This window comes from Triturus cristatus, chromosome 6, assembly GCF_964204655.1.
Source record: "Triturus cristatus chromosome 6, aTriCri1.1, whole genome shotgun sequence".
Taxonomy (NCBI): domain Eukaryota; kingdom Metazoa; phylum Chordata; class Amphibia; order Caudata; family Salamandridae; genus Triturus; species Triturus cristatus.
Window position 1 is genome coordinate 402,468,394 of NC_140589.1, and position 13,563 is coordinate 402,481,956.

At 40.0% G+C, this 13,563-nt stretch overlaps 1 protein-coding gene across 1 annotated transcript in view; it reads left to right on the forward strand.

Moving 5' to 3' along the window:
• Positions 1-13,563, forward strand: part of DLGAP2 (DLG associated protein 2) — a 1,278,043-nt gene that overhangs the window by 1,038,503 nt on the left and 225,977 nt on the right. Inside the window, exon 9 of the mRNA XM_085610808.1 lies at positions 11,799-12,214. Within this exon, the coding sequence (XP_085466934.1) occupies positions 11,799-12,214 (416 nt within the window). The remainder of the gene's footprint in view (positions 1-11,798; positions 12,215-13,563) is intronic.

A 13,563-nucleotide genomic window follows, 5' to 3' on the forward strand; every position in this document is an offset into this window, starting at 1 on the left:
ACACTTTTCAAATGTAAGAGGGTAAGTATTTAGCAGCTTATTTACAAGTCCCATGCGCCCCTGGTGTGTCACATTTAAAGTGTGAAAATTCATGTATCTAATATTGGCTCAAGATTTTGCACACATCAAACAATAGAAAATATAGAGTTAAGTAATGAGCGGCATACAAATTACACAGTTTAGAGAGATCGGAGGCTGAATGTTTATGATAACCAATAACTAGGTGGACAAATGCGAGCATCACAAGTATTTATTATTTGTCTAAATCTCCTAGAAAATCAAGTGTGCAAGTTACATCTGGAATGCCGTTTCACCACAAAACCTTAGTGTTATACACACAGATATCACTCCTAAAGTCTTTCAAACAACAATATACTGCTTTCAGTAAAATTTGCACTAGTGTTATTACAAAGCTAGAATAGGGGAGATTAATGAATTATTTGTTAAAAGGCAGAAATCTACTCTTCATAGTCTTACGTACATTTATGGAAATCAGAAATCTACTCTTCATAGACCTACATACATTTATGGAAATCAGTAATCTACTCTTCATAGTCTTACGTACATTTATGGAAATCAGAAATCTACTCTTCATAGTCTTACGTATATTTATGGAAATCAGAAAACTACTCTTCATAGTTTTACGTACATTTATGGAAATCAGAAATCTACTCTTCATAGACCTACGTACATTTATGGAAATCAGTAATCTACTCTTCATACTCTTACGTACATTTATGGAAATCAGAAATCTACTCTTCATAGACCTACGTACATTTATGGAAATCAGTAATCTACTCTTCATAGTCTTACGTACATTTATGGAAATCAGAAATCTACTCTTCATAGTCTTACGTATATTTATGGAAATCAGAAATCTACTCTTCATAGTCTTACGTATATTTATGGAAATGTAACCATGCTGTATGATTTCAATGCTCAGTTCTGTCTGTTTACACATGTCTCTGGATTGTCTGTAAAGGATAACCCAGACAAGTATAGTAGAGTTGCGCATATGTACACCAAACTAGTTTTTCTTTTATTGGGGTAGGAGAATATTTCTCCTAGTGGAGAGCATCCCCGACACCCCAACGAACATTGAGTGTGTTTTCTTCCTGTAAACAACATTCTTAATTCAAACTTCTTGGGCATAGATTTGAGTGTGTAGGAGTCCATGTATTTTGCATGGTCACCAACCAGACACTATGTTCCTCCTCCTCTAATCCTAAACTAAGGTTGGGGATGGTCATATAAAATACTTATGAATACACACGTTTCAACTTTTCTACTTTGGGCTTGCCTATAGTTCACTTGGTCACAACCCTCATCCTCTGCTGTCCCTTTCTCATCCATAAACTTGCAGCTGTGCTGAATCTAGCACATCAGCAGATTTTACCGTATCAGATACTGACACCTTTCCCCATAGACCATGATTACGCTAATCAGGATCAATAGAATTACAGTAGCAAATGTTTTTAGCACTTAAATTGACTCTAAGGGCCTGATTTAGATTTCAGTGGACGGGTTACTCTATCACAGCTGTGACGGTTATCCCGTCTGCCGAAATCTCAATGCCATTATTTCCTATGGGATTTAGATTTTGGTAGACGAAATATCCGTCACTGTTGTGACAGAGTAACCCAAATCCAAATCAGGCCCTAAGAGTCCAAAAGGTGTGTAAGTCTGGCCTAATATCGTTACTTACTGGCAATACTTACGAGACAACGAAAACATATAAAAAGACAGGCCACTCACAAAGAAGCAGTTAAATCCAATAGTAGATACATTTTCCTGATACTAGGATCGTAAGGAAATTCTGTGGTTTCTTGCTCATGAAAAAGGGAGGTACATCCTGAACCTAACCTAATCCACAGCCAATTGGGATTCTTCGGTTATCCTGTAATGAATGTGCTTTTGCAATTCATCATGCAACAGAGATGCTTCTAGACAGAATTTTGGCACAAGGAAGATGACTCTACACAGCTTACTTGTATACACCAACTCTTGGGCTTTAAAGGAGGGCACACAGTTCCAAAGTTTTTCGATTTTACCTATAATTATTGCTAATATTATGTTTGCCACCTAAAGTTTACAGAGTTTTCCACACATGGATTTTCATTTGAAAATCTGTACTTTATTTTATGCATTTTAAGCTATTACGACAAAGATAAAATCTCCAATATTCATGCACTTTTAATGATTATAGGAAAGCAGATACCTTGAAAATAATGTAACATACATTCTTAAGATAGAGCTATTGCTTGTTAGGAAATAATGCCAGCTCAAAAGAAAATCTATTCCATACACAGTTGTACGAAAAGCATGACGCCTCTGTAAACTTGGTAGGAGATAATTTGGGTCCTTGTGAAACATCACTCGCATAATAATCACTTTGCATGCTAGGATGTACCAATATATAATGCCTCCTAAAAGAAGAGGAACTTCTAATTTCAGACATTGACTGTCTGATTCTTAAAACTCTTTTTTTTTTAGAGTCCGTTTTAAAAACAATTTTAAAGCATATCTGTACTGTAGAAATACTTTTGCACTGACCTATTAGCTTTTTGCACAGTTCAATACCTTCTTTACCCGCCCCGGTCCATCCCGGCTGAGTGCCGTTGCGTGGAGGGCGTGGCTAAGCTTGCCTAGGTTGTCACCTCCTGTCAGGGAGGCGGGACTACCCACCCGATCCACCTCAAAAGACAGATGGGCACGCGACCGCGCAGCGGACGCGCGCAACAGGCGCACCACAGGTGCACCAAAGGCAAGCCCGTCTGCGCCCATCCGCGCCCAACCGGGCCCAGGGGCCAGAACCCCTGGTCCTGTGGGGTCACAAGGGAATATTGGGTACTCAGCAGAGGAACTACGAAGACTATCGAAACCGATCGTCATACTATGCAATTATACCATAAATGTAGATAGCAAGGAAGCGAAATGCAATCACTGTAACATGACCTTAACATTTAAAACGATTCATAACAAGGAGAGAAAGCTACACCTAGCATTACTAAACTGTAGGTCACTAGCTAAACATAAATATGAGATCCATGACCTTCTAAGGGAACGACCACTGGACGCTCTTTTCTTGACCGAGACTTGGCTCAGTGAGTGCTCCACCCCAGATGCTCTGGACGCAATCCCCGATGAATATATGATAGAAAGGCAGGACCGTGATGGTCAAAGAGGCGGAGGTATTGCTATTATCTACAAGTCCACACTGAAGTGTAAGATAATAAAAGTGGATTTAGAAGACTGTGAGGCTTTCTTATTTACCCTAGCAGCAACGGAAGATAACACCATAGCTTGCCTTCTAATTTACCGCCTGTCAGGTCCACCATTGAAATTTATTACGAGCCTGGAAGAGCTGGTAGTACACCCAGTTCTCCGACACAAAAACTTTTTGGTACTGGGCGATCTGAATATACTTTTCGATAATAAACAGAACCAAGATGCTAATACTATATGTAAGGACCTATTGACTTTTAATTTAGCACAGAAAGTAGAGACACCAACGCACCAAGGGGGACACATTCTGGATCCCATTTTTTCAAATATCATGGAGATAGAGGTTGACACACCTTGGCCAATTCCCTGGTCAAACCACTATCTTATCCAGTTTACAGTACCTTCCCACAGAAAGAGGCAAGAACAACAGACCAAGGAGATTACCACTAGGAAATGGAATAATTTCAACCCAACTTCCTTCACCCAGGCGCTGTTGGGAAAAAAGCCTACGCTAGATATAGACATCAATCTAGCCAATACTAACCTGGAAACTTGGATTATAGAGGCACTAGATAGGATAGCACCTTGGAGTACCTGAATCTCTAAGAGACAAAAGGAAGCAGCACATTGGTTCAATGATGAACTGAAAATGGCCAAGAAAATATTGTAAAACACTCGAGCGAGTATGGAGGAAGGAGTATTGCAGTAGGGCCAAAGAAAATTACAAAAAGGAACTAAAACAATACCATGCACGAATCAAGAAAATCAAAGTATTTTCTATACTGAAAGAATTGAAGGGGCCAGCACTTCCTCCAAGAAATGCTCACCATACTTAAGTCCCTCAGAACACACGTAATTAGAGACGACTCTATCGCCTCTACTGAGAGCTGCAACAAGGTAGCAGAATTCTTCGCGAATAAAGTGGCTAAGATATACGACACCTTCCAGGTAGAAGCACGGCAAGGTATAGGCCTGACATACGGAAGCCAGACAAATTTTGCAGGGGTGACGCTGGATGCCTTTGAGATTCTGGAAATAGATGAACTTACAGCCTTAGCAAAAGGAATCAAATCCGGCTCCCCTCTGGATCCAGCACAACCTAAAATAATAATGGAGGGAGCCAGTGTAAATATACCGTATATATCGGATCTCATCCAACGCTCCTTCCAAACTGGCATTGTCCCCACAAAATGGAAGCAGGCCATTGCCAAGCAACTAAAAACAAACCATCATTAGATCAAACTATATTAGAAAATCTCCGCCCTATCTCACTACTGCCATTTGTGGCTAAGATTGCAGAGAAGGTAACAAACAAACAACTGGTAGAGCATATAAATAGGAATGACCTATTGCATCCCTCCCAATCAGGTTTCAGGAGGGCTCACTCCACTACTCATGGCCTCTGAAACTCTGAGAAAATATGCAGACGAAGGATAAACAGCCGCACGGATCCTGTTAGATCTCAGTGCGGCGTTTGATACTGTCTCCCACAAACTGCTCCTCCACAGGCTAGAGACGTGTGACATCAGACATAGTGCTCTGAACTGGTTAGCATTGTTCCTCTCTTCACGGAGCTTCCAGGTTACACAACAAACACATCGATCCAAAAGTGTTCCCCTGTCCCGGGGGTACCACAGGGCTCAATCCTGAGCCCCACTCTCTTCAATATTTACGTGGGACCACTAGCAGAGAGAGTGGAGAAACATGAGGTGTCGATTGTCTCTTACGCAGATGACACGCATCTTATTGTTTTGCTATCACAGAACAAAGACCAGGCAGCTGCACGTTTCTCTGACTGTTTACAAGAAGTAGCACACTGGATGTCAAATCAGTGCCTCAAACTAAATGGCAATAAGACAGAGGTACTGATTGTAGGCAACATGCCATCCATATGGTGCACCGCGTGGTGGCCTGATTCATTAGGCCAAATACCCACCCCAAAAGCAGAAGTAAAGAACCTCGGGATATGGTTCGACTCAGAATTGACATTTGAGAGCCAAATCAGGAAGGTAGCGGGAAAATGTTACAACGCCATGAAAATTCTGCAGAAAGTCCTGGATCTCCTACCATCTAATGCCAGGAAGACCATTGTACATTCAGTAATAACCTCCCAACTGGACTATGGGAATGTACTATATCTGGGAGCCACAAAGAAGGGTCTGGCCAAATTGCAGAGGGTACAGAATGCGGCGGCTCATCTGGTACTCGGCCTGCCAAGAAGATCCAACGCTAAGAAAACCCTGACATCTCTCCATTGGTTGCCAGTGGAAAAGAGAGTCGTGTTTAAGGCGATGTGCCACTGCCAGCGAATTCTACTAAAGAAAGGCTCAATATATCTGCAACCTCTAATCACCAAATACATACCATGGCGCAGCTTAAGATCGCTGGACAAGGACCTGGTGACTGTACCGAGAATTTTCAGAGCTAGAATGGGTGAACGCTCATTCATGTACTGCGCCGCAAAAATATGCAATAGCCTGCCTATGAACTTAAGAAGAGAGCCATGCAAAAATAAATTTCGTAAGCTACTAAAGACCTGGCTATTTGTGCAACCGCTTCAAGGATCAGTCACGGTTGGCCTTACATCACGGCTGAACGTGCAGTTAGCAACCGCATCTCCTAGAGTTCTCTCGAAGCGCAGGGACACACCGGTGGTGTAACCAGGCGCTCTACAAATGAATAAATAAATACGAAGACGTTAAATATTGTGATGTCCCAAATGTGGGTAAGAATAAACACTACCTGGAATGTGAAGTTCTGTTTCAAAAGCATTAAAAGCACACTTGTCGACTACACAACCTCCCTTTTGTTAGGTTTAAAGATATGTCAAACACATAATAGTGATTGGTCTCTATTACAGATATATACACCGAAGTTTAAGAGCTCAATAAACGTCAACAACAAAAACACATAAAGATGAAGGTAGGTGGGAAAACCAAATAAAGGCATTTGGCAAAATGCTCAGTGTGTTTGCAGAAAAATAAACCAGGTAGAAACAAACAGGCATTAGCAAAGACAATAAGACTGACTTTTTGTAAATATAAGGGGTTGGCTACACATGGGTGACTTACTTTGTGCTGCCTAAAAAGAAAATCCCACAATGAAGCACTATCTTGGGCTACAAAAATGATAGCTGGCAAAAGATAGCCTTTCCAGAACAAATTGATATGCTCTCAAAGAAAAGTGTTATAGAATGTAGGCAGGTGATGACATTTTCACTGTAAGTACTGAAAAGGCATGCACAGCAAAATATTACATAGTTGATATTATTGGTGAAGGGCAGTATTTTCAAAGCATTTTTTAAGGCAGCATTTATGCCTTTGCGATGAACAAATCTGAAATCCTTGATGTTTTAACAACATCTAAGTTAAACAACCAAGACACAAGGGTGATTAGGAAATAGCACTACTAACTAATGCATCTAAACAACAATTGCTTGCTAAACAAGAAAGCCATAACCTAGCAAGTACAATGTCACCATGTCAGCAAAGTAAATACTTTAAAGAGCACAATCTGACTCCAGACATACAAGGTTGTATGCCAGAATATTTTGCAGAAAAATATTACGCTACAAAATGCTGCAAACTATTTTAGCCAAAACTTTGACTTCAGAGGTAAGTATAGGTTTACAGTACTAAGCTCCACGTTTAGGTATGAATAGGTTTACTGTACTAAACTCCACATTTAGGTACTTTGATGATATGTTTATTGCCAAGGTACATATATGTGGTGTTAAGAATAGTATATCTATGCATAGCTACAAAAACTTACCTTCATGACATTTGGTTTGGCTGCAATAGTTTTGTCATAGCTTATTTAAAATATGATATTCTAGTAGAATACGATCTAAGAGGACTACTTTAGCCCCATTACCAAATCCTTATGGAAAAAGAAATGTGGCAATGTTCAAATTCATGAATTTCCATGTTCCTAATGAACAGCCAACCCAAGTTATGGCACACAAAACACACATAAAAAGACAATTAAGGCTAACCCAAAAATTCACTCTCTATCTTGATACCTTACTGTAGGTTTGTAAATAATTGATGGCTTGAAGTGTATCAGCCAGTCATAGCTGTTTGCAGCCTATTGTAAAACGGAGATGGAACATTTAGGACACACCTGCGGATAGAATTTGCAAAACAAAAAGAAATTCAAGTTATTTGCCCATACATTCACCAGCTGACCATTGTTCCCCATTTTTGTATCTAAACTTATGTAATATGCAGATATCAAAAGAACGAAACGTTTTCAATAAAATCTTACCATAAGAAATTACAAAAAAACTAAAATGCCCAGCACACACATAAAATGAAGGCCAACTAAAACTCCAGAACGGACTCAGGTGGCAACATCCAACCTCAACAAATATCTGTTAATCTCTCTAAAAGCATGGCACATATTCAATATACTGATGCATCAACTACAACCATGTGCATTATTATTTGCCATGCCTAAAGGCATCCCATTCATACAGTGGATTCAGAGTATTACAACATTCCCTAACCTCTCTAAATTCACTCTCCCTGTAAAGGTTATATACATAATTGTAAAAGAAATATATTAATGGTTGCCCATGCTTAATTTAGAAAATCAGACTTTCTTGCTTTAGGGGAGAGAGACCACAGTCTTGATGTGAGATGCGTATGCTGTGTGACTGGGTTTTGTTCACCCGGCTTAACAAAAATACAGCCAACTTAGGCTATTCTTTTATAAGATGTTGACCACAAAATGTATTTGATCACATTGTTGAACCCAATATCCTGTAATGTTTAGACACTTGAATAAAGTTCACAATTGTACACAGCTAAAAGTTATGCGTAAAATGTTCATACTAATACAAAGACGAATCATAAATATAGGAATAAGGCATAGTTCTTAAATGTTGATCTTGTTTCTTTTCTCTTTATTTGGTTATGTTATCCATATTTCAGAGCATAAGTTGGTGAGTCTTCTAGAAGAGGTTGCATAGTGTATGATGATTTTTTAGCCAAGACATGTTTGCCCCTTAATAAAGTGTAATTGTGAGGCTTTTTCAAGCCTAAGGCAGCCGTGTGAAGCATTGTAGATCAAATACCAAAGCAGTCTTCGGGGACTCGAGTCACATTTCCAATACAGACTACATGGGCTGTCTTAGAGTCCACAGTTTATATTCTCAGACTGATGAACTACTATGCAAACCACTCAACCTCATTTAGCTCCCAATTGAGCAAGCAATAACCCGTAACCATAACACAAGTTGTAAGTAAGAGTAATATTGTTCTCTCTCCCACTTAGAAACTTGTCTTCCCCAAAATGTTATGAATAGTCAAACAAGATTAGTGGCTGTACTCTTCTTAAATACATTGATACATAAATACAACATGGGTGAACTAAGGAATGATCACAAATCAAGTATACCTTATGGACCAGCAGCAATCAGACAGTGATTTACACAACACTGGATTGGTCAACAACAGCCTACGGCAGAGAAAAAAATATTTATTTGCATTGTACTTGCTGGTTTTGAGGTAGACTGAACCTTAGAAATAATACTATCCCACAACAGAATTGACTATTCACTTTGCACATCTGTATCCCATTGCTTCTCAATACATATTTTTCTTGGTCATCCTTAAGATACAATAATGAATCATAAACCACAGAAGCTTTTGGAGATTTAGAACTCTTCTCAAATAGACCGTACACACTATGCACATTATAACTGGATAATTCGGGTAAATCTGTAAGGTAGTTATTGTTTATCATATTGAATGTGGAAAGAAAAAGGAAAACATACATGGCTTATAACTGAATTAAAATAATCTGAGCAAAACGACTGTTGTGCCAACTAAGTACCAGTAAACTTGCATTTAGACCAATAAATCAACCTAACTTGAATGATGATACTTCTGTCACATCAAAACTGGGAATTTAAAGATTTCTTCTTTTTCCTGAGAGGTGTGGTTTTAATGCTGGTGACACTATTTAACAAATACTATTGTGAGTAGTGGAAAATTACTTGGTATTTTGAGACACACATAGGACTTCTGTAAAAAGAAAACTGAGAGAAAAGGCTTTTTTTATACACGTATCATGTAACCAAAATCATGCTTATTCAAGAAAAAACCTCAATGCTATGAATAACAATCAGAAAGTATTACCACACTGTTGTGCTAGAAGTGTTTTGTTTGAAAAGTGAAATTCTTCTCCTTTTGTAACTCCATAATAAAGATGACTAATACGTGAAAAATAACCTCAGTAACTTAGTTGACAATGGCAATAGATATTTAAATGGAATAGGCGCTATAATTATGTTAATAATACACAGTTTTTACCACAATAAGAGACATAATAAAAACCATCTTGCTGTTAACTATTTCCCTGAGGAAGCTTGCACAGTACTGTAGCACAATGGAGTGAAGCTTGATCAGTGAGTACCACAGGAGTGCAGCAGCACCAACAAAATATTTTTTTTTTAAACTAAATAAAAAGTAGGTTTGGTGTCCACAGGGGAATGTCCTGGAATTCCTACAGAGAGGGGGTTGACATCCTGTGGCTGGGTTAGGTGTAGGGCTTGGCTGGAGGTCAGACTCTGTGGCTAAACCCCCATAACACCATACTTTGCACATCCAAAGGTCATGCACACCCAGGTTTGGCCAAATGCGGGGGGTTTGTCATAGGACCTGCCTCCAGTCATGCAAAGCAGAGGTTTGGTCACCTGTGGCATTATTAGGTGCAGGGCCTGGCCAGAGTCCTTTGGTATCTTGGCATGAGGTTTAGGAGCAGGGCCTAGCCAGAGGCCAACTGTCCACATATACCTATCCTTTGGTAACTTTGCATGGGGTTTGAGTGCCCACAGAGTTTAGGAGCAGAGCCTGGCCAGAGGCCAACTTTCTACATATACCTATTTTTTCACCCTTCATGACCACCCTGAGGACTGCTTTAAACACTAATTTCTCCAAAACATCTGAACAGATTGACTCCAAATAATAAAAGCATGCTTTTTGAGTAAAGATAGACATTTCTGACAATTTTTGTGGTATTCCGTTTAGTCATTTTTTCTGTAATTGCAAAATACATTTCCTATGGTAATTAACATAGGAAATAAACATTTTGCCCCTTCCCCCCTTGCCCCCTTATTGATGGCTCACTCTGGAATTTCCAAGAAGGAGCTGAGGGGATACACTTTTTTGTTTGAAGTTTTTGTGAAGATTTGTCAAGCAGCGCCAAACTTATTAACACAATTATAAAGTTCTTCCTTGTAGGTGCGTGGGTAGTGAAAAATATAATTTCTTTACAGTGGAATTCCACTTGCTTGTCCCATTTACACATGCAGAAATGTATATATTTGAGTTTTTTTACTTCTTTGTGTGCAAGACAAAAATGCCCATGTGAGTACTCCTGCAATACTAAGACAATCTCATCTTTCCAGGAGTAGTCCTAGAATTCTTTGCGATTTCCTGCAGTCAGATGTTAATTATATTATTTCCTTAAACCTACAAGTGTATATTACTGGCTATGTGAATCCTCACTGTCTGACATTTTCTATCACACACATGTCTCTCCTTTTTTCAGAGGCATGTTTAACTAGGACTTTTGAAGGCACCTTTATGGCTCATACAATTCTATTGCTGAACTGAGGTACCTGCCGTCTTGCATCAGTGCTCCATATAATAGTCAGTCGCGGCTGCTGCCTGGAAGCAGCAGTGGGGCGGGTGGGGGGAATCACTATAAAAAACACTTACCTCTCTGCCGGCTAGCTGGCCAGCTGCTGGGTCCTCTTCATGGCGTCTTGTGAGAAACAGGAAGCACCAGGGCTCCCACGCTCCCGCAGCCAATCACAACACTGCAATGCAGCGGTGTGATTGGTCTAACCGCCGTAAAACGGTGCTCAGGTAGGGGCTGTAGAGGTGGACATGTTCTCCATGCAGGCTGTAATGCAGACTGCATAGAGAAGGGGGAAAGTGCGCATGACTGGTTTGGGCGGCCAGAGAGGGCCGACCAAACAGTCATTATGTGCTTGGAGGGTTGTACCAGTCCTCCCCATGCTCATCAGCCCCGCCCCCTCAGGCAAGCTGTCGCAGCAGGAGGACCTTTCTTCTGCTGCTCCAAGGCAGTGGTTGACGCTCGTCCGCCCTAGCGGAGAAACCGCCACTGATAATAGTTATAAGCTCATCCGTTTTTAATGGTCTTTTATCCCATTTTATTAAATGAATGTCAAAAACACTCTTGCCTTAATAGCCAATTTTTCCCTGTTCAAATGGATTCCCTTTAAATACGATAGCTAGAAGGGACCAAATATAATGTGAAAAATCTTCTGCATGTACTCAATTTGCCCTCTAGAAACAGAGGAAGTGAATATTTCAATGGTTTGCCCAGGATCACATAGAGTGAAAATGGTGGACATAACAAATTAAATCAGTTAATTCTCTATCCAGAACACTTGCAACAATCAGTAAGCCACATATTTTAAATCCCATCTGCTTTTGAAATGAGAATTATTTTTCACTACATAGGAATAAGAGAATAAAAAGCAAAGGGATGGCATAATATGGAATAACATGTTAATAATGTTTTTTATTCTCATTCAGACATGGGAGGTTTAAGCGGTCGAACAGCGTGACGGCAGCAGTTCAGGCTGATCTTGAACTTGAGGGATTCCCTGGACACATCACTATGGAGGACAAGGGGCTTCAGTTTGGTTCATCATTCCAGCGGCACTCTGAGCCAAACACACCCACTCAGTATGGTGCAGTAAGAACTGTAAGAACACAAGGACTCTTTAGTTACAGAGAAGACTATAGGTCTCCAGTTGATACATCCAATCTGCCTCCTCCGGATCCATGGTTGGAACAAACGCAGGAGACTGTGGAAACGGGAAGAATATCACCTTGCCGGCAAGATGGGACTTGGTTTATGAAATTACTGCACGCAGAAACAAAGCGGTTAGAAGGATGGTGTAAAGATATGGAGCGTGAGGCAGAAGAAAATGACCTATCTGAAGAAGGTACAGTATGAATACATTATTGTTCTTTTGAAACATGTGTCAAAGTGTGTCAGAGAAACTTTCAATAATAGAACTAAAATAATGTGGTTGAAGTAAATATAAATACCTGAATGCTTTTAGGACTTGAGATAGTAGTTTATGTCTATGTACTGTTTCTTGTAGAGCGCATATATCACCCGAGGGTCTCATAGCGCTTTGCCAGGACTCAGGAACAGACAGGAAGATGGCTAGGAATAAAAGAAATTTAGAATAGCCAGGTCTTTAGGGACTTACGAAACTTTATATGCTCGATCTCGTTTCGTCGGTGTATAGGCAGAGAGTTCCAGAGGGTGGGGGCCAATTTCAAAAAAGATTTACTGCCATGCTTAACTGTTCGGACCTTCGGCACTACTAATAGGAATTTATTTGCAGAGCGAAGTGTCCTAGATAGTAGTTCATGAACTTGTGATATAGTTGGATTTTTCATGATTTCTAAGAGGGTTGGAGGGAGTGAGAATTATGTCAGCTGCAAGGTGGGATTCCCTTGCATAGATGATTTGGACAACTCAAGGACTAAAAGTCTAATATCCTCACTCTCTGTATTATAAAGAAGTGTGTACCATTTTTTTACACAGGGTAGCATATGTCATTTCCTTGGCCTCTTGATGCTTTGGGTGCTCATAGGCATGATGATGACTTTGATTGTGGATTTATCCCCTATACCAGATGAAGATCGTCCATGGGGTAGATGTGTGTAAAATGAAGGTTTTTCCTAAATTGGGGTTTAGAACAACCACTACACCTAATCTGTACAAATTAAAATTATGTCATGGGTTTCCCTGCAGTATGCTCTGGAGGTAGAACTCAAATCCTACCTTAATTCAACTAATCCATGCTTGCTATGAGCTTTGGTAGTATGGTAATATAATGATCTTGTGGCCTACCAAACAACCTATGTCAGTGTTTTAGTACTGCAGGTTTTGTCACAATGCAACCCTGTGTTTTTGTTTCTCAGCCTCATTGTACTTGGAAAAGGTCTGTCATTCTTTGTTTCAGCTCTTCTCTAATTAAAGTGTTTTGTGTCAGGTGTTTTGAGACCCCAAACCACTCCCAGGGAGAGTCCCTGTGCCTTGTGCTCCCTGCACATATATCTTCTTGTGCATATACAATGTGGCAATCCTGCAACCAATGCCATCAGCTACAGAAAAAGAGTCATGTATTTTTGTTCTTAGATATATTTCAAACCATTGTTTCTTTTTGGTATGTTGCACTTTTTTCTTGTTTCCTGACTCTGGTCTCAGGTTGAATGAAAGCTGCCGTTGGTGTCATTGGCGCACCATAATTATTTTGTCTTATTATGGATTCATCTG